The sequence below is a fragment of the Trachurus japonicus genome, chromosome 17 (assembly GCF_045865225.1).
Source record: "Trachurus japonicus isolate A0001 chromosome 17, Traja_1.0".
NCBI classification, from domain to species: Eukaryota; Metazoa; Chordata; class Actinopteri; order Carangiformes; family Carangidae; genus Trachurus; species Trachurus japonicus.
In genome coordinates, this window is record NC_140923.1 from 23,602,993 (window position 1) to 23,625,733 (window position 22,741).

Genomic DNA, 22,741 nt, shown 5'->3' on the forward strand with positions numbered 1-22,741 from the left:
TTGAAATATCTCTTGTCTTTTTCCTGTCTCTAATCATCAGCACCTGCCCCGCCCTAATGTGTTGGCGCCTGTGTTTCGCTGTCTTCCTTTTGTCTGTGTTTATACTCCCATGTTTTACCCCTAACCTGGTCCTTGGTTTCTTCTGATTTTGAGTTTGTGCTTGGATTTCCTTTGTATTTTCTTATTTCCTGTTGTAATTTGTGGGAGACCCTTTGTGTTCCTCTTTAAGTTTGGCCAGTTGACCTTTTGATACTTTGGTTTTTGTTCAGAGACATTTTGCTTTTGCCCCTTTTTTTTGTTCAATAAATTACATTTTGGTTATCCCGTCACCCTGTCTTTGGTGTCTGCATTTGGTGCCTGCGTCTTTCCCTCAAACCTGACAGAATATTGATTAAGTGCAGGGCGTTGGGTTCTTTATGGTTGTCTACCTGCAGTGGGATCAGATCCACTGGTACTAGCACAGGCAAACTTGACAGCTGAAACTCAGCTGTTTCAGAGCCAGAGCGGGCTTGTGTGTTGAAATACAGTGTTGTGTATGTGTATGTGTGTGTGTGTGTGTGTGTGTGTGTGTGTGTGCATATATATATATATATACATGAAAAATGTCAGCTGTTTGACGACGGTGAGATAAAGCAGTGAAAATATTCAGAATCAAGCAAGCACCTCCAACTGATATGAGCTTTTCCAGTGTGCTTTTTTTTAAGTGTGTGAACCAGGTGTTTGTGGATGGCCTCATCACTCAGCTGCCTCTCTAAACTGGGAGCATGCTGATCTGAATCTACTGCAGGTAATGCATTAATGATTGATAAGTGTCTCACAGCCCTACGTCAAATATCAATAGCTATTACTTTAACACATACTGTACTAAAATATTATGTAGCATCCTTCGCTGGATTAGACAACAAACTCAGGCCGATTATGAACGCGCCGTAGTGTCACTTAACTGAGGAACAGCAATTTTGCGTCTAGGGCGCTCCACAAGGCCCCGACAAAAAAGTCTGGCATGTTCGAATTTTTTTGTGTTTTTTGTTGTGGGAGTTTGAATCTCCTTCGACGTGAACCTCAACATTGACCAATAGGGTGACAGAGCGCTCTGACGCATTGTTTACACACCGTGAAGGTTTGTTAGCCCGCTCCATGTGTGCTGTGTAAAGATGCATTTCCACTAGTGTGGTACAGCATGGCACGGCTCTACTTGTTTTTTTTTTGCTTTTCCACTAGCCTCTAGTACCTGGTACTTTTTTGGTAACGCCTCAGCCCAGGTTCCAAGCGAGCCAAGCGATACTAAAACGTGATGTCAACTGACTGCCTTCCACTGATTGGCCAGAGCGTTGTCACTAGAAGAGTCACGAGTCGCGCCCCAAACGAGAATCAAACCCGCTAATTTTAAAAACACAGTGGCAGCAGTGACCACTGATCTGTACTGAGACTTTTGTTGTTCTTTCACCTGAGTTAGAGCACTGTGTGGAAAACCACGCTGTGGTCCGTAATCGAGGTGCAGACGAGTGACTTTGGAGTTGACGAGAGGATCAAAAAAAGAGAGCGAGACGACGTGGCCGTAGCCGCCGTGATATGACGACCTATGAAGAACTCAGCTGTAATGGAAAAGCACCTAAATGGAACCGTGCTGTGACTGTGTAGTGGAAAAGCACCATGAGTGAATGGTTTTGAGGTATACACATTTGTTCACTTAGCTCAAGTTCTCCGTGGAGGACAGACGGTCCACACTGTCCTCTTCACCAGACCCAGGGACGGCTCCACAATCTTTTTTTTTTTTCCTTTTCGTGTTTGTGTTTGAGCTAAAGCATCACACACAGCTCTACAGTATCCTTGATTGACAGTTTGTAGTACGGTTCCCTGCTGACCTATGAACTTAAGCATGGTGGAGCTCGATGATTGGTTGGGGTCATACTTGTAGTTTCCAGTCACCTAAACAAGACATGGGAAGTATTTATGCCACTCTGACATGTTATGCATTAACACACTATATGGTTGTATCCAGCACAGAGTCATTGTTTTATGTGAGTGTGATCAGTGAGACGTTATCAGTGACTTTCAAAGTGCTGGAAATTGAATCATTTCTAACCAAGTGACTGTGGCCTCCTCTCTGACCAACACGCATGGAGATTTCCTGCATAAGTGGCTTCGTATCATGGTGTCATTTGTTAATGTCCTTGACTATGCAGATTAAGCAAACAACTTATGCAAATAGACCTCTACTTTAGATTAATACGAGCATCTGAAAACCACATTTTAATTCAGCGTGAGAACCCCTGATATATTTGAAAATGGATCTTTTAAATGTTAATTACTGATTAAATCCAGTTTTCCTTTCATCGTTTTTACTTATCTTTCTGTAGCCCTCTGTGTGTTTGACTCAACTGGCAAAGTTTAATTCCAATTTGTTTCTTTCATTCTTTAAAGATCAGATTTTTTCTTAGTCCTTATTATTACTCTGTTTATTTTGTTTGTCATTAGGTAAATAATTCTGTTTTAAAAGTAGTTTTAGTGACATTAGAAAAAAGGAGCCTGTGTGTCAGGGTGAGTATTGTTCACCCAGAGACAGGAACATCTGTATGCATCTGGCCGGAGGGAGACCCAGTTCTTTTTGTTCTAATTTTAAATGGGTTTGTAACTGTCTGACTGAGATGGATTCACTCGCTTTTTAAAATCCATCTCCAGTGGCAAATTGCTGCCATCTCCCTCTCTCTTTGTGCTGTCACCTTGACATTTTCATAACTCTTTCTGACATTTTTTTTTTTTTCAAACTGCACAAAGTATCCCATTTTGATTTCCGCTCTCAACTGGGTAGCATCAGATTAGGTGACGCGGATGTGGTAAACTGCACATACTGTACAGGCCAACGTTGTGTCTTCGAGTTGAAATTATAACCGCGTCTGTATTTTATCACATCGTTCCTGTCACTTTCTCTAAATAGTTCCTTTCTGTAACCTTACAAATGCAAATAATGGAATTAGATAAAGAATGAGTAAGACTGAGCAGCATTCTGCTCCCACTGCTTTCTTTCATGGGGAAGTACGGTCTGATATTCAAACTGACAACCCCTGTCTCTCCCCTGTGTTTCCACAGGCTATGTGCTTTTGACTTGACTTGACTCTGATCCATATCCTCCTCTTTGGCCAGATCCTCCGACTCTGCGCTCGCTTTTTTTTTCCCCCAGCTCTGTCTTTGACTCTCTCTCCATTTGCGCTGTCTCTCGTCCTCCCTCACTTCCTGTCAGATTTTGTCTCCGTCCTCCCTGCTAACCTGTCCTCAGGACAGGCTCAACGCCCTTCATCTGTCCATCTTATGCCCGTGCCCCGTCCTCCGCACCCGCAGGATGCGAACGCTGCTGCATCCCTCAACCCCTGGAACAGCCTCATAAGTCATTAAAATCAGACGGAAAAAGAGTAAAATGAAAGTGGTCATGTGAAATGACCCAGTCATCTGGGATCAGCGCTTCCTGGAGTACATCTCTGAGCGGATATTTTAAGTCGCAATAAACTTCTATCTCCTGTATTTCCATTGACAGTTTTTTTTCTTCTTTCTTTCTTTTTTCTCGACCCTTGGAGAGCACACATCTCTGAGGAGGATACACCTGGACCATACTTTATAAATGATCATCCCGCATTTGTTATAACGTGGGCCAAGTGGATTTCTGTTATCAGGAAATGTGGTGATGTTGCTAAAAAGGAGAACACAAAGCAACCACTGTGAGAATGCTGACGGCCCGCGCTAGAGATGAATGAAACTGACACGCCAAAATAAATAAAACCTTACTGTACACAGCCCACGCCACTTAGCTTATGTTTTTGTTTTTGTTTTTGTCTTGTCATTATCTGAATTTGCCATCTGCGATTCCCAGCATCGTATCTGCCCGAGCTGACTATGTCATCCCTGAACTGCATGGAAAACAAAAGAAAGAAATGTCAAATGTCTACGGAGCGTCTTCGATCTCTGCACCCATCATGTCTTGTCATCACTGTGAGTCTGCCGTGAAGCTAGCGCAGTCAGGAAGTCCCACAAATACAACGATTTAAAGCAGAACTATGCAGCTCGGCCGGAAATAGCTCGCTCCTTCGTTGGTTTCTCTTTTTTTCCCTCTCCGGAGCTCCCCCACAGTTCTGGTAGGCACATGTCACTGTCGTAAAAAAAAAAAAAAAAACTCGCCGCCGCCACCTCCTCCACCCCCCCACACGTGCTTGTGTTTACTGCTGTTTGCTAAGCCCTGCTAACACCGAGCTAACGCTAACACGGCGCTAATGCTAACACGGAGCTAATGCTAACACCGAGCTAACGCTATGCTAACACGGAGCTAATGCTAACACGGCGCTAACGCTAATACAGCCACACACAGGCACAAAGACACAGACATACACACACAGGAATAAAGGTTCCAAAACGCGAAGGTGTGTGTGTGTGTGTCATGATGTATTACATTATCTTATAAAAGACCCATGGTGTGTGTATCTGTGTTAGCATTAGCTCCCTGTTAGCCACAAGCTGAACTTCATCAGTAAACATTTCATGTTTCCATGGTTTCCTCCGACTTTCCGAACTCAAACCAATCACGATTCGTGACATGCATGACGTCATATGCGTTCTTATCTCGTACTGCCGTAAAGCAGTTTCTCGCGATACTTCTATCCATTGACGAGATTTGTAACACCGAGACGGACGACTGATCTTGCAAGTGCGGTTTTCAGCCAGTGGGGGGGGTGAGCGCATTGGCCTAGACCCCATTCACTTCATAACAGGTCACTCAACCATCACAGTGACTCTGAGCCACAATAATTACAGCCCAAATCCTGCATAGTTCTGCTTTAAAGCAATGAGAAATACCCTTTTCCTCCTGTAGGTGCTAAATGAGCAGCAGACAGTAGTTAATATATAAGTGTTTAATATCCTCAAATCAGCAAGAAGGTGTATACATGTTATTTCTTTAAAAAGTCAGGATGGTTTAGCATCGATGTCGTACTGTCAGTGGGCATCCAGTCTATTTAAAGAGTGCAAGTCCCTGAAGATAAGTTGTTGGTTGGAGCTGCTGACCTCTGCACACGTTCCACATGGCCTTCAATTACTAACAATCAGTCAGCAGCCATGTTCTGAACCTCGCTGTCCTTTGTTTCAAGGTGAAGTGGCTAATGTAGTGTGAGAGCGGCTGCCGTTTAAAAACACTGTATGTGTTATTCACTAAATTGCACTGGCAATGTTTTTCAGATTTTACTGTTGGCATCATGACTGTGACTTTGATCCGTATTCTACTTGGCAAGAGTCTCTGACTCTGTTCTCGCCTTTGACTCTCTCTTTTTTCCTCTCTCTTTGTTTTTTTTTCTCCTCTCCCTTTTTTTTCTCCCTGTCTCTGCTCCAAATGCCACCCTCCTCCCCTCAGGGCGGGATGATCGCCCTTCTGCTGTCCATCCTGTGCCTGGTCCTGATCCTCTACACCCGCCGGCGCTGGTGTAAACGCCGCCGCATCCCTCAGCCCCAGAAGAGCGCCAGCGCCGAGGCGGCTAATGAGATCCACTACATCCCCTCAGTGCTGATGGGAGGCCAGGCGAGGGAGAGCCTGAGGAACTCCCGGGGTCAGGGGCCCAACTCCAGCGGCACCCTCAGCATCCGGGAGACGCCGATTCTGGATGGGTACAAGCTACAAGCAGGGTTTGGATAGAGGGATGGATGGATGTAATCTGAAGTAGTTCAGCCACAGATATGAGCACATGAAGCATCTGAAAGTGACCAGATTATATATTTGAAAACCCTTTAACACCTACCGGCCGATGGATGTTAAAGGGATAGTTCAACATTTTAGCAAATTTGCCTACCGCCATAATCCCTATCGTCATAGGAGTAGGTTCATTACTTTTAATTATCGGTGCATGTTGTTTTGAGATCGGCGGGGCAGAGACGTGAGCTGTTCAGTGAACACAATGGAGATGAATGGTACAGGTCCCCTGTCCTTTAACTCATCAAATACACAATCCAACAACTCCAAAACGCTCTGGTGGACAAGTTGTGACCTGCACATTCACCACACTATGAAATAATCATGTACAATTATGTAACATTACGACGCATGAAGCAAATATTTGGAAATACTTGCGCTTTTGAAATCCCTCCGCCCAGCAGCCGTGTCTGGAGTGTAGTTCCGGCTATGCATTTGCCTCGAAAACAACTCTGTCTCGTTATGTTACATGATTATTGATGATTCTTTCTCTTCAATGTTGTAGTCTATGTTTCCCGTAGCGTCTCTCTCCCATGTTTTTAGTCCATGTGTTGTGTGTTTGTCTTCCTTGTTTTAAATCTATGTGTACTGTCTACCATCAAATATAGGACCACAATGGAAATAAGTCTTTGGGCTTTATTGTGTTTTTAATCCTTTTGAACACTTGTCTAATGTTGTTCAATAAAGTTTTCAATCAATCAATCAATCAATCAATCAATCAATCAATCAATCAATCAATCAATCAATCAATCAATCAATCAATCAACCAATCAATCAATCAATCATAGCGTGGTGAATGTTCAGGTCACAACTTGTCCACCAGAGCGTTTTGGAGTTGTTGGATTGTGTATTTGATGAGTTTGATGAGCAACAGGTGACCTACCGTTCACCTCCATTGTGTTCACTGAGCAGCTTGCTTCTCTGCCCTATGGATCTCAAAACAACATGCATTGATAATTAAAGGTAATAAATAGGGATTATGGCAATAGGCAAATTTGCCAAAATGTTGAACTATCCCTTTAAAGGGTTAATAATCCACTCAACATTTTAGACTTGTATTCATTTTAATCCAGACACATCAGGATAACACAGGTGTAACTGATATCTGCCTCATCCCCAGGTACGAGTATGACATTACTGACCTACGTCACCATCTGCAGAGGGAATGTATGAACGGTGGCGAGGAGTTCGCCAGCCAAGTCACCCGTACCCTGGACTCTCTCCAGGGCTGTAATGACAAGAATAATATGGACCTCGCACCTGGTAAGTTGACAGATGCACAAACAGCAAGGTCGGAAAAGACAGAGCAGATCATGGAAATTAAAAACAAAAGCAGCCGTAAAGGTGCGCTGAACAGCGTTATTTAAATTACCACCGAGTTAGACAAACTAACCTGCATTATGACCGGAGCGAGCACAGGTCTGTGACTGCACAGCTCCTCACACAGCACGGTGCGATGCATTCCATGTTGTGTGACACATTCCTCCCATACCCATCATTAAAATTTTGTGCGACTTTTTCCAACAGAAGTTTTAATTGACTCACAGTCTTAGACCTTGAAATGTGCCTGTGTTACATGATAATGGTTATTTGCGTCACCTGTGAGCAGCTGTGATGTTTTGGCTCATTGGTGTAGATGTAATGTGAAAGGGGTCGCTTGAAGTGAAAGCAAGCACAGAATTACTCATCACTCGCTATGTATTTAAAAGAGACTTTTTTTTTTTTTAATTTCCTTTAGCATTTAGTTGTAAAGGACATTTCTGTGTTGTTCAGTCTCACCTCTTTGTATCCTGATTTCCAGCAGCAGCAGGTGGCTGGGTTCAGTAAACAGCTCACAGAAATCCACTTTGTGGTGGCAAACAGCAGACAAAGCAGAGGAAGAAGACTGAGGGAACATTAAGCAGTGAAGGGCAGACATTTTTCTGCAGAGTCTTGTAGACCAAACCCTCATACTTGCATTCATCAGGTGGCCACAAATGAATGCTAATGTTGCTCTGTGTCGGGAAATACCGTAAAACTCTGTGTAGAAGTCGTGCCTTTTTTCCCTTTTTTTTTCATCTAAAAAGTTGGGTGCGGGTTATACCACGGTGCGACCTATAGACCAAATTTCAACCCCGTTTACACCTGGAATTAACATGTGTTTCAGTGATCAGATTCCAGTCAGATAGAGCTTGACCACATGAAAGTACAGTGATCCGATCGGCCAAACCACCTCCAGGGGTGGTCATGGACGTGTTGTGACCACAAACAATGATGTATCCTGTATCCGCATACAATTATGCGGAATGGTGTTTTCCCATAAATTAACGGTCCACCATAGTCTCGCCCAGAAAATAATCGTATTGTTATGTTTTTTTTAAAAGCGTTTCACCATTTCTCATATCTGTCAGTCCGCCCCTCCTCCTGCTGGACTGAGGCCTAGTCCACACGAGCCCGGGTATTTTTGAAACCGGAGTTTTGCTTCGCGTCCACACCAGTGGTGTAATAAAAACACTCCGTACACACGCAACCGTGAAATCCGCTACCAAGTGACGCAATGCACGTGTGGAAGGCTGTTTTAACCAATCAAAATACAGTGGAAACCGCTTGGATCAAAAGGCTTGGGACGGAATCATTTCTATACAAATGCTGTTTAAATAATTCGTTATCAAGAAATCCGCTTATAGTGTTCATTTTTGGTCATTTTATGGATGTAAACATGCGCAAAAACCATTTCAAAACTACGTGTTATTATAGCTTTATTTCACAGACTCCAAGTCCAACAATTAAATATTAATTAATTTAATAAAAATGTGTAGCCTATTTATTTTATTTTCGGCGGTGTCCCTTTGACGTGCACTGCTGCAGCAGCCTGCACATGTTGCTGCGCTGTGTCTTGACTCTTGTGCTGTGTGTTGTTGTGCGCTGTGTTGTTGTGCTGTGTGCGTCACCTGGCTGCTGAGCCACATGACTGTCTGTCGGTGCGGCGCAACTCTTTATCACTGGCTGTTGTGTTGTCTGTCAAAACATGTATGAATGAAACATATCCACTTTATATCGACCGCGGACGTCACGGATACATTTTCGGCTTTTGGCTCGTTCCTCATCTCCGCATAGGCTCTTTTTATCACTACATGACAGCAGCGCGACCCCCCCTCCCGTCGTACCCGGTCTGACAGTGACATAGGCTATTGCCTGTTCATTCATGAAAATCATCCCGAAAAACTCTCAATCAAACAAGGTGGGGAATAACAAACTGCGGCGCTACTGTAGTAGTTCTGTAATTTTAAAAACAGCTGATCTGTAGCGTCACTTGTTACTGTAAATGATGCTGTGTGGAAAACCAGCTGTGGTCTGTGATTGAGGGTGAGTTTGGAGCTGACAAGAGGATCGCCCTGACGACCGTTTCCTTATATTTTTCTCATCGAAAAACTATACAAATAGCCTAGCATTTAGATGATGTAAAAAAATAAAAAATAAAAATAAAAAGTGATAAAAATCCACTTTGTCACCTCCATTTTTGCGAGCTCACCTGCAAACCGCTGCAAACAACCTCTGCAGCTGGCAGTGTTTACATCAGCACGTGTGCAGCTATGACGTAAACGAGTAAAACAATCACGGTTGCAGTGTCCACACGCACCCGGTGAAACCAACCCCGGCCCAAAACCCCACCCTGGACTCCGGTTTCAAAAAACCACGGTTTCAGGGTTCCAAAAGCACGGTTGCATGTGGACAGGACATACAACCGGGAACATATGTTCACGGTTTCAAAAATACCCGGGCTCGTGTGGACTAGGCATCAGTTTCTCTCTAACGCACGGGCACACACACACACGTGCTATGTTGCGCTAAATGTACAATATTCAAATTACCCCACAATCTCTTTTTCTTTTTTTAATTTAGAATAACAAGAACAAGCTACACTGCAGCACAGAAACTTCACGTTGTAGACTTGTGGAATAACTTGTATAACGTTTTTATTAAAACCCTCAAAAGACCCTCAAAAATAGACTGCGACCTTTATTCCAGTGCAACTTATATTCCAAATTTTATGGTAGTTTACTAGCCTGTTAGCAATGGGGAAAAAAAGTCTAAACATATGATATGAATTATTGTCTGGGAGATGTTTGTGTATTTTTGTTGTTCCTAAGTGGACAAAATAATCAACTAATGCAGCCTCAATGCTAAAAAGCTGATGAGGAGTTTGATTATTTTCATCACCAGCTACATATTGTCATTATGGTTTCAAATCTCTCAGGTCTCTGAGATGTTTTAGTTCTTGTTCACAGAGTTGACATCCTGACTAACTTATATTAACACACCCACAGGGAAAAGCTTCATATTAAACTTAACAACTTAACTTAACATTGGAGGGCTCATGAATCGGATGTTTCTGGTAAACTAAACAAAACACAAAGCTTGAGGTTGATGGGAGTATTCAGGAGGAAATGTGTGTGACCATGATCTGAGACGGAGTATGTTTCACTCCAGAGTGTCTTGATGGTCGTCTGATTTCACACTCAGTGCACTCTAAACCAGACACAGCAAAGCAGCTTGGTAACATACCTGAGTCTCCTCCATGTTCCTCAGGGAGTCTCTCTTTCAGAGCCTCATTCATACAGCTGATGTGATCAAAAAGCTCAAATTTAGTTTCATCCGTCCAAAGGACATTCTTATTGATTCACTGCGGCTTGTCAATGTATTTTAGCAAATGTTTCACTCTGCCCATCTGAGCCCATTGTCATTACATTATTGTTCCTTGAAAATGACACAAACTGACCTCCAAGATCAAAGTTTTCTTGCGTTCTTTTTTCAACCGACCTTCTGTTGGATGTCGTGTCAGTTTCTTATTGTGGCCATTTACCAAAAGGAGACAATAGGATAAACAAAACGCCAGAACTCACAGTGAAATAGTCTTGTTATTAAAAATCAGTTTCAGCGTCAAGCTATCGTCAGCATCTACAGTAATACAGTAACTGTCCCTGGCAATTTCAGAAGTTGTTTCTAAGTAAGAATTCAGCTCTCCCTGATGATGATGGTTTAATTAATGTTCTTGTGTTAAATATGTTTTCTAGGTGGTGATAAAAGAGCTTCTTTTACTGTGCCTATGAAACTTTTCAAAAACCTTTTAAATGACAGATTATGCTGCATGGTTGAAGCCCTCACTTAACCAAGTTACAGCCTCATGTTATGTTCCCTCCTCTGCAGCTATACTATTTTAAATAAAAAACAAAGCAATAAGACAGTAGGCCAAAAAGGTCACTTTTGCCAGTATTGCAGTAGGTATGAGGATGTGAGATAAATTATTTTCGATGTGGGGGACAGTATAATTACATTAACAGAAAAGCAATAATTGAAATAATCAGCATGAAACTGAAGAAAACTAATTGGATTTTTAATTAAATACATTTCACATGTTTTATTTTCATATGTAGGAGGGAAATAATGAGCTAAGTGTATGTAGAGCTATTGGCAGATGACTAAAATGTGACCGTCACACATGTGGAAGCAGGAAATACCTTTTCTTTACAAAAAGGAACAGAAAAACAAATGAGGTATTTGTTCATGTGTTTTTTTTAAATGCAGACACTATATCAGATGTAAATATCAAAACTGCAGGTGTTCTTTTGAAGGCTTTATTCCCCCCGCTTTTGAATAATCAAAGGCTTCCATGCCTGCCAAGAATCTGTTTTAAAAACTATACTATACTTACTTGCTTTCATGATCAGTGGATGTTGGAGTTGAGCACCATTCCCATGAGACTGAGTCCATGAAAAGGAGCAGTTGTGATGCAGGTATACTTTCTGAATTTCAATTAGCAGCATGGAGTCACTGCTGAGATTCATCAAGAGATTGTATTTTACAGCAACACTATGTGAAGCTCCCTCACTGTAACCAAACAGCTCCACCCCACAAGTGATGGAAGGAGAGTCACTCTGTAAATTATGCTAATTATGATGGTTAATGTGACGGACTAAAGAATTCGACAATGATGGGAGCAGGCTATGCATTGAAAATGGTGTTTAGGCAAATATAATGGAATATAAATATGTTTTTGGCTGCTCTTACTATACCCTTTCCACTGACATTTGATAAGAATTGTATCATATTGTACATTACTATTAACTCAATTCACTTCAACAAGCAGATTATTAATCTACAGCTCTTTGAGCCAGTCATCAGAACAAAGTTACAGAAGCTGCTTTTAAATCTCAGTTTGTTAATCAAGTGATGTGCATTTCTGTGTGGACTTGGGCTTTGATACTTTTATAGTATCAGTATAGAACCAAGACCTTCTTTACTGTCAAATAACATTCACAATATATCTTACAATATTTTATACAACATGGGGCCTTTAATCCAGTACATTACATTTGACATAAAGTTCAGGGCTAAATAATTGGCCTGGGAAGCTGTGAGTTGTTTCAGTGTCAGTTTATATGAATAAGAGCTCTCATATTGGCTCAGAGTTGATTGACAGCTGCCATTTACATTGAGCTGAGGTCGTCTGTCTGTGTGGAGAGTAAAAACATAAACATTAAGCAGCAAAGAGCCACAGATAGATGCTCGGTTTACCAAAACCAACAACGGAGTGGTACAAGTAGGGTTGTGAAAGTTAACTTTGTTAACATGCTAATGTTGCTAATCAGCAAGAAACTCAAAGTACAGCTGAAGCTGATTACAATCACCATGTTTAATTACCAAAATGATTACAATTCATCCTGAGGGGAAAAAAAAAAAAAAAAAATCTGAATGTGCGTACCAAATTGCATGGCAATCCATCCAGTGTGGCTCAGAAACTGTAAATGTAAACCCTATGGTGGCAGCGCAGGAAAAGTCAGCATGTCATCAAAAACACATTAAGATTCATCCTCTGGGGATCATGGATATCTGAATCAAATGTCACAGCAGTTTATCATATGGGTGACAAGGCATTTTACTAAAAGCCAAGAGTGTCTGCCTGGTGGTGATGTTAGAAGGAAAAGTCAAGGTGTCAGGAGGATTCATTCTATAGGGAATGAAACAACACCTAATTAATCAAACTGACTGACCAATCAAATGACAGACATTTCCACCTTTTTTTTTCATTGTTTCTGGGGAAACTTCACCTGTTAATATTTACCAAAGCCAATGATTTCATCCTGTGAGACTTAAATGCCTTCTGTATATTCCCTTAATGACTTTTAATTTCATGCCAGCTTTTATTACACGTTTGACTCCCCTAGTTAACAACCTGCTGGATGTGTATTTTACTTATTACTTTACTTTTTGCTTCAAAAACTTCCTACCTCCTGCCAACAACCCTTGTTTTTGAGGAGTTACAAATGTCAGTTTTGAAAGAAAGCTTTCACTTTGTGCCCCTGTTCTTCTTATTTATTTACACACAATAGTAGTAATTACATCCCACCTCTCCACAGTGAGTGACAACACCAAGCTGGCCCTGATGAACAAATACAAGGACAACATCATCGCCACGAGTCCCATCGACAGCAACCACCAGCAGAACACCCTGCTTCCGCACAACACGTCCACCAGCCAGCGCAAGCGCCTCTCCAGCAACACCCGCGGTGAGTCAGCCTCTCCCGTAGATTTACCCTTTGACAGAGAAAAGAAGAAAATAAATCCCATTTCAAAACGGCCGCTCCACAAGTTCCACCTACCACCGGCAGCAACAAGCGGCGTCTTGTCTGGTTAATTGTTTCATTTCTACATCCAACCGCTGCGACAGTCAGTGAGAAGCCTCGTTTCACCGGGTGATCCGAAACAGTAAATAAATGCTAATGTCGCTCTGTAAACACATGATGTGCCGATACGCAGCTGTTTGTTAACACATTTATCAATCCACTTAAAAGAAGAGGATAAGACATCCAGAAATCCATACACCCTGCAGGGCTGCAACATTTAGGATGTTAGAATTAGAATTTGGACTCCACTCGGCCCATACGTCTGTGTTCAAGGGCCCCGTCACACACAGTCAAAACAAATATTTTATTTACTGCTGTGAAAACACATTTCTTCTTTTTCTTTCAATAAATAAAAAAAAAAAAAAAAAATGCACCATGACGCGGAGCTATTAGGTCCTCATCTCGCCGCGGCATTGATCAGCACCCAGCTGCACGTTTTTTTATACTTTATCTCCACATGTTTATCTCTCGCAGCTCTGCCTCCTGTGAGAAGTCACGGTGAGTCTCTGAATGCCACCACGCAGGTTTAATCTTTCACAATAATACCGGTGCCCTTTGGAAAACTCCCAAGGACCCGGAGACATTTTCAAAAACTCGGTGGACAAAAGCTATCAACAATACAGTAAAGAACGCAGAGCAGTGTAAGAAAAGATTCTCTATGATCCGTATTATCCCGAGGGATGAATACACTTTGAACAACAAACCAATAAAAGTATTTATATAGCGTGAATGCGGTGTGAATGTGAAACCTCAGACGTGTACATCTTTGTTAAACTTTTCTTATTCCACTACATCAGTCAGTCAATCCATCTCAAGTACTTTTTGTTCTTGTTGCATTCATTTGTCATCATCACCAACTTCCATCTCCCTCCATGCTGGCTGCCGCCTGCCTGAGCTGTGACAGTGTAGGAGTCACGCAGGAGACCGGGGAACAAAGGAAATGAAGGTTACTGCGCATGAAATGGGAGAGACTCCATCCCATTATGGTAAACAAAAGGAAAAAAGGAAGGCGACGACATTTTCAAAATGCCATTTTAAAAATTTTAGTTGACCTCAGACCATTCACTTTCCTCCTCTCTTAGCTGCATGAGTGCTTTATTTTCAGCCCAATTAAAAACCATTCTGTGGTGTTGAACGTCAGAAATAAACTTCTTTCCTATCAAAAAAAAAAGAAAAAGAAAAGAGAAGAAACTGGAGAACACATTATGCAGCAGTTTTCTCCACGCTGTCTGGCAGGATTGTTATTTTAGAACGGCACAAGCCGTGTTTCCATCTGTACATTTGATCACCGATCGCAGCCACCACCCATGTATTTGTTCGCCCATTCATCCCTTTAAATTCTCTTTCATCGATCACTGGCAGAAACCCAACATGATTCTTGGGACATTCTCGGTTTAAAAATGTAGAAGCACGTTTCTTTTCCTTCATTTCTTCCTCTCTCTGCCCATCGTTCTCTGGCCTTGCCTGTTTCGGTGCACACCTGCAGCCACCGCAGCTTTCCTGCACAGTGACGGAGAAACAAGAGAGGAAGAAGGCAGTTCACCTGCTTATCAATAATAGAGGGTGAGAACAAAGAGTGAATGCCCCTAAGAGGCACTGGGCAGCTCTGAATGGGGGTGTTTGGATAGTAAAAAAAAGAAATGCCCGTGCCCAGAAATCCTGTAACGGTTTCAGTGGAGCTACAAAACGACAGGGTGATATTTTCTTTCCCAGCCGGTCTGCGAGGCTTCATACAATAGTAATGAAAGCGTCAGAAGGTCCAAGGCCTGTAATAGCACCGTGTCAAACTCCAAAAAAAAAAAAAAAAAAAAAGAACTGCCTCCTCATTCGTTTTAATGAGCTAATTGTGTTGGCACTTCTAGGGTCCTGGCACAACGGGGTTGTGTTAAAAGAGTGATCCAGCAGCATTGTGCGCTGCCAGTCTGTTTAATATGTGGAGGTGAAGGGTTGTCGGTGAAAAGATGGTCATGGCAGTCGGCATATGCTTGAACACCTGAGACGAGCCGTGTCTTCATACCTCTTGACAAAAACCTCTTGTTGGAGTGGACAATGAGATTGCTGTCTCTGAGCTGTGAAAGCAAAGCCAGTGAAGGAGCAGCAGAAAGGGTCTAAGAAGAAGGTTATGGTGAAGGAGTTGGTGAAAAAAAAAAACTGCATGGTACACTGAACATGGTTTCTTTTAAAGGTAGGGTCTGGGGTTTTGTTCGTTGCAGTTTGTAAACAAAACATTGAAACTCGGCCCCTCGCAGGGGCTCAACTGTGTAGCCTCCTGCCCCTGACAGCAGCGGTTATCAGGACCGCAAAGGAAAGGAAATACAGTACAAGTGATGCGCTGGAACCGTGGGCCGAAACTCGACCATCACCAACACCTGGAGCCTATGTAGTTATGCCATTGTGGTGAGCTGGGAAGACAGTGTTAGCGGCGGATGCCAACTGCTACCGCTAGCCGAAGTTAGCATCGAGCTAGCTCACTACAACGGCCCCGTACTTGTTACCCCTTGAGGCTTTAGTTGTCTTGGTGGTCAGGAATCGGTCCACAGCTCCAGCGCTTCACTCAGACTGTTTCTTTTTCTTTGCGGTCCTGACTGCTGCTGAGAGAGAGAAAGAGAGAGAGAGAGAGACTAGGCAGCATCCGGGACAGCTAGTGGGGCTAGCAGCCCTGAGCCTCCTAACTCTGCTGCATGTAGCTTCACCTGAGCTCTGTCATTGGCTGGAGAGAAAACACAGACTCTCTCACTCTCCACCCAGAAATGTCCACGTGCACAACAAAACAAAGCAAAAGACCAAAAATACAGGCAGGGGGAGGAGGCGCTGCAGACAGCCACCACCACACAGGACTAGAAGCCCATAGGTGATGATTAAGATGGATTTCATTTGTATAAGTCTCATGTTTATTTTTGGACACATAACTCCAGAACCAAACTTTAAGAATGGTGGTGGTTTGAGATAGAGGTGTTGGACAAAAAAAAAAAATCATATTAATCATTGTCAGCCATCAAACATGGATGCCATGTTTAGGTGTGTTGTATTGGAACCTGTTGGAGGACTTGTTCTTTTATAAACTCCAATGCAGTATGTAGTTTTTATGAAGTTCAAACCAGACTTCTTAGACTTCTTTTTTTTTTATACCTCCCACCTGTAAGACACTACCTTTATTAACACATTACTCTTTTGGGTGTGAAGGCTCACCAGTGTTGGTGAGTCACCACTGAAATTACACCAGCCAAATGTCATTGTCAAAGTATCAAAATCTCCCTCAATCTATTTTAGGATTTTTAAAATGGAAAAATTTGGCTGGCTGGTTGTTGCAGAGTGGTGTAGTGACTGTCTGTTACAATATTAGCAGTTGCCTTGCCAGCTACGCTGGTTCTTAAGGCAGTATTCATGTCATCAAACATCTAGCACCATGTTAGAATGAACCATCTGTGTGGTAGTCTGGTACATGTTTGCACACACTTAATTAGAGGAGAGTTAGTTCAGAGGATGCTTAAAGGAGCGATATGCAAGACTGTGGCCAAAACTGTTGTTGCTGCAGTCAAATTCAGAAATACTGCAGCTCAGTGATAACTGGCAACCTGGAAGCTGAAATGCTACTGACTTGGTAATGGGAAGAGAGTGGTGGGTGGAGCAACAGGCTTAAACCCAAACATGATTTGCATGCTGCTAATAACATTTTAAAATGTGAATATTCTGGCTGTTCTATTGTTGTCAGTTTGATCGGTATTTCAGATTAACATGATTCCTAAGTCTCTTGTGACATACTGTGTGATTTTATGATGAATTGCCATACTGTACATTTCTTGCATATACTGTAGCTCCTTTAAACACAAGGACATGAGCTGCCACTGTGGCTACCATACTATGACTGTGCATTATGTTCATATGAATACATCCAAGGACATTTTTTGAAATAATCAGTAAATTCTTTCATTTCTGTCATTGGCTGGTGAGCTGAGACACCTGTCTGCAGTAATTTAAGAATCCAGCTGGGGTCGGAACATTTTGCTCCACAACTGATAGACATCCAGGAAACATTACATCATAGTTAACTAAGTTTGGGTGTTGATTTGTGTGTCTGTGCTATCATCAAGCCAATGCCGAAGCTCCAGTTTACTGTAGTCCATGGGTGACTTTGTTCTTCGCTCACATTCTCCACTCTTTGTTGCCTTCCACATAAAAACCCCTCACACTTTACCTTGGTCTCGCTCTTTGATTGTGTCTCTGAGAGCTCGGCCGTGTCCTTGCTCCGCTTTGCTGTCTCGGAGCCAGCCGACCCTCTGACACTGCAGCTCCACACTCAGAAACAGAAAGACGGGATGTCCACCCAATTAATTTAGCAACAGTGTTTATTCCAACTGCTAGAATTCAGAATAGACAGAAAAGGAGAGCTGGAATAAATCCCGGCGCAGTGATTATAATTATATATTATCTGGCTGCCACAGTTGTATTAAAATAGAGGGTGTTGCTTCCTAATGTACCTCACCAACACACATAACACATATACACACACACACACCACTTTTAAATTTCATTGCTTCCAGGTACAGGACAGTCTTCTACAAACCTGGCTGCATAGCAATGAGGCTGTCTAAGCAGGTAATTAGATCTGCTTCATGCAGCTTTCATTTGTTGTTGTTGGCATTTCCAGTCAACTGATTTCATCTTTGTCATAAAATATTCACAGACAGAACTATTGTTGTCCTCAGTGGACAACTTCTGTAGATGTGCGGTGGCCATTATTGGCAGGTAAGGTAATGACTCCTTTCCCCCACTTTTTTTTTCTGCTGAAGATGCCCAAGTGCTTCTCTTTGCTCCGTATGTCAGCACATTTAATGGACTCCAGAGTTACTTCAAAAGCTACAAAGACGACAAATGGGGAGGAAGCGATGTCTGATGGAGCGACTGATGTGGCCCCAGGCCTCCGGGCTCCCATCACTATTTCATGATTATTATTGCTGCGCGGGTGCATCATTTAGTCCTAATTAGTGGTGGACCAGACAATGCAATGAAGTTAATGATGTCTAAATTAGTGGAAAGGGTCAGGGATGCTATGGTGGAGTTGCTGCATGAATGGCGAAGACGGCACAACAGTTAAGACTTTGGGGCGTATAAATATTAATATTGTATTAATATTCATGGTTTTATGGGAGTCAGGTGTACTAGCAAAAAGCCTGCCAAGGAGAGTTTCTTAAGCAGAAATGATTACTTTTACTTTCTGGAGGAGAAAATATCTGTGATCAAACAAAGAAAGTATAATCATAGAAGGATGCAGGTGACTTTAAAAGAAAATCAACTGAACACAACACGATTATCTTGATGAACACAGAGATAAAAATCATACACGTATTTTTATCCATCAAATGAATTAATTAAATTAACAACACTGATGGGGAGTATTTGATATTACATAAGACATAGGAACATATTGGGAAAAACAAAAAAGGAGAGAAGAGAGAGAGAGTGTGTGTGGTGTGGGTCAGCTCATTATTGTACTGTAGGTCTATTACTGGAATCGTTGTCCTGCTGCTGTTGCCAAATTACTTGAGCTTCAGATTTTACAGTAACCCGCATCGACACCAGTTCCTATGCTGCTTTCTTTCAGTCTTTTGACGCCAGACATAAATTCTGTGCCATTACCTCACACTGGGGCCGTTCGGTCACACCCTCTCGCCTCCACATGGTTTCAGGGTCTTGTATTGTAAAACACCGCCCTCATAAGAGACGCCCTGGGAAGTCAGGTGCGAACTGGGATCTCTCTGATCAAAAGCGCAGAGGGAGAAGTGGTCGAGGGAAAATTTGGGTATTTTTTATTTTATTTTATTAGAGGAAATGGGGTGATTTTTACAGCGCCTTTGTTGGTCAGTGATTTTAATTCCGTCCAGAGCACAGTGGTAATTATAGCCACAATTACCCACTGTTTTTCACTGGTCCTCCTGTAATTTAATTCCTGTCTCGACTGATGAGCCTTTATTTGAAGCTGCTTCATTCAGGGTGAAAATGGAGGTGAGAAGGTTTCTGCTAACCTGATAGATGGAGACATGCTAATTTAATATACAGTATCAAGCAATTTGTCAACAAGTGAGAAAAGCAAGACCTGTTGTTCTTTTGTGTTAACTCTGTTGTCATATTGTCAAAATGAAGTCATCTCAATGTGTTGTGCTAGCTTGAAGAAACAGTAAACCAGAGTGAAAAAAGATTAAAAAACAAAAAAACATCTTGTTATTGCACTGAATCATTCCACACTCCCAAACAAAGAGCTGTGGAAACTGCCAAGTCATTCTTCTGAGCTCTGCGGCAACTCACACGTCTGAAAATAAAGTTTTGTGTTTGGATTGATTCTTCTGCTGCTCAGCCTTGACTGTTGAAGGGGAATCTGTGACTCATTTTCATTCATTATAATAACCAAACACATTATGATTACAGTCATGATCATTAAACACTTCAAATTGAAGATTATCTTTGTTCCTTTCTGTGGGCTGACACGTTTCATGCAGAAGAAACAAAACAAACAAAAGAACTTACCCAATAACAACATACATCTGTGTGCATTGATTAATCATGTATGCACAGATGATTATTTCATACTGTACTCTTCCTTGAACCGTGTGCATGCATCAACCACACAAACATGTGTATGAGGGATTCAAGAATAACACAGGGTTTGTAGGGTTTTCAAAATCTATTAAGTATGTCCACATAAAAGATACAGAAAATCTAAGTAATCAGTATTTTAATACTTAGTATTTAGATTAGAGTTTACATGGCAGCTGTCACAATATGTTTTGCAATGCAACAACACAAACAACACTGGGTTAAGTTATTATGGCTGCTGTGTTAGCAGGAGGCTAGCAGCTCCCACCATTGGCTATGCACTGCAATTTGATGGTATAGAATTATATATTCAGCTCATCTTTTCCTCAAAACTAATTATGAAGCATTTATTAATAATGTATGCATACATTTAAAGGTCCAGTGTGTAAAAATATGCAAGGTTTATTGGCAAAATCTGAATAAACTACCCATGAATATATTTGTATAAATGTATAATCGCTATAAAATTGGTTTTCCTAGCCTTATAATTCTTATTTTATATATAGCAAAGGTTTTGCTTTAGAGAGTGTTGCCATCTTGCGCCGCCATGTTTGTACAGCAGACTGAACGGAAAATCCAGCCAGCCAGAGAGCACGTTTCACGAGTTTTGCGTGTATAAATAAACCAATGAAGAAGAAGGCAGGAGGAAAGAGGAAGGAGTAGGAAACAGAGGAGGCCACCATCACTTTGTCGACGGGAGGGGTGAGTGCGAGCGAGTGAGTGCTGCAAACTAGAACTGAACGCTAGATCACAGTTTTACCTCCATATTACACACTGGACCTTTAATGAATTAATTAATCCATTAAAACATTTATTTAAATAACATGAATGCAACATTTAAAGGGACAACGAGAAGTTTTGGAAAAGCAAAGCGTTTTTACACTACATTTATGACCCTCCGCGCGCACCGTAAAATTCTTTGACCGGCGCAAGACGGACTCATGTTTTCATTCATCAATAATTAAAGTCAGAGGTTGGAAGACAATCGCATACCGTCGTAGTTCCGACCATAAACGGCGATTCGGCTACGTTATTCTCATGACTTGCTGCGAAACCAAAAGTAAGGAAACGCTGGTCAGCTCGACCAGCATTTCCACCACCACTAATAATAACAAAATAGGGGTGTGGGCAGGGCTTGACGCTTAGCATTTTCCCAGGTAGCACGTGTGCTACTAAGTTGAAAAATCTAGTAGCACACAAATAATTTTAGTAGCACACAAATAATTTTAAATAATAACGTGATATGAGGTCAATGAGGAGGCATTTATAAGCGAAACAGTTCAATTCATAGCTTTTTAACAGGGATGCCAATGGGTCAGGACCAAAAAAGATCTTAGAGCGGTGACACTCACCATTAACATAATACATATGTGCATTTAAATACATTATAATATCATGGAAAAGTCAATTTCCTGTAGTTCAAATCAAACAGCCCCAACCAAGTATTGAGTGCATATAGATGGACAACATTTTAAACACTTTAAATAAATTGAATTGAATTGAATTGAATTTCTATATTAAAAATGCTTTAAAGAAAAGAGAAAAAAAAGGTCCTTTGTAGTATTTACATTTTTGGGAATACTGAATTTCAGGTCTTCATATAGGCTACAGTATATAATGTGTTAGTTAGTTTCACTTTTTGAATTGAATTAGTGACATAGGCCTTCATAAACTCTTCCATGATATTCTAATGCACCTGTACATTGGAAATGATCGAGTGATAGCCTACAGTATACTGCATACATCTTGACAGCTCTACCTTACTTTACTTTTTTGTATAATCCCAACAGACATGTCCAGTGATGTTCAGCCTTGTGTTTACATTTTTCTGACCCGATTATTCAAGTCAGTGGTCCTGAAATGTGTGTTTCTCTTCTACACATTCTACACCGCGGACGCAACGTCCTTTCAAACGGGGCCGAGCTCTGTGGGAAACACCTGCCTGGCACAGCAACGTTGAGAAACGCGGCGCACAGCTCCACGGACATGCACGGAATAAAAAAACAACAACATCGCCGTCACACCGAGTGCTCGCGGCTACGGCGTTGCTTTGGGTTGTGAGCATATGAGTTCGCTTTACACTACGTGTACGGACGCACTGCCCGCGGAGGCGGAGCGGGGCCTTCGCGGGGGCTTGGCTGGTCACACAGGGAGCGTACAGCGCCAGATGTGCAGCCAGGCAGACCGGTTGACATGTGCGCCGATCTGAAACTGTCTCCGCTCAGGGCGCTGCGCTTCGGTTTGGTTCCTCGTGCAGTCTCTTTTTTTTCTGCTGAGGCAGCATTCAAGTACACAACCGGCCACAACCTCCAAACATTCGCAACACATCATAAAACATTTATTGAACGGTAAAATTCGGTAGTCGCACACGTGCTACTAATTGCATTTCACAATTCGCACTGATCTGTTTTTTACTCGCATTTGCGACGAGGGGCTCGCACTGTCGAGCCCTGGGTGTGGGTAGCGGAGATTCATCCACATTAACGTGAGACTTTTTTATAACCAAATAGAAACTCCTCGTTGTCCCTTTAATTGCTAATCAGGGAGAAATTGGCAACGTTGATGCATACTGTATGATGTTAATATCAACATCCATAAGAGAGGCTTGCAATGAAGGACTATGTTGCTCGTCCATATTACATCGTTATAAGCGATGTAATGTCATGTTTATCCTTAGTTGTTATTAGTGCTATATGTGTGGGTATGTGTGTCTAGTTGCTCTTGCAGGTACTATTTGTTGATACTGACATTTTGATTCTCG

General features: G+C 42.0%; 1 protein-coding gene across 6 annotated transcripts in view; it reads left to right on the forward strand.

The window, feature by feature from the left end:
* Positions 1-22,741, forward strand: part of astn1 (astrotactin 1) — an 840,736-nt gene that overhangs the window by 166,162 nt on the left and 651,833 nt on the right. For all 6 annotated transcript variants that reach the window (XM_085804088.1, XM_085804090.1, XM_085804091.1 and 3 more), the window contains exons 3-5: positions 5,393-5,643; positions 6,846-6,988; positions 13,123-13,272. In XM_085804088.1, coding sequence (XP_085660214.1) covers positions 5,393-5,643; positions 6,846-6,988; positions 13,123-13,272 — 544 coding nt within the window. The remainder of the gene's footprint in view (positions 1-5,392; positions 5,644-6,845; positions 6,989-13,122; positions 13,273-22,741) is intronic.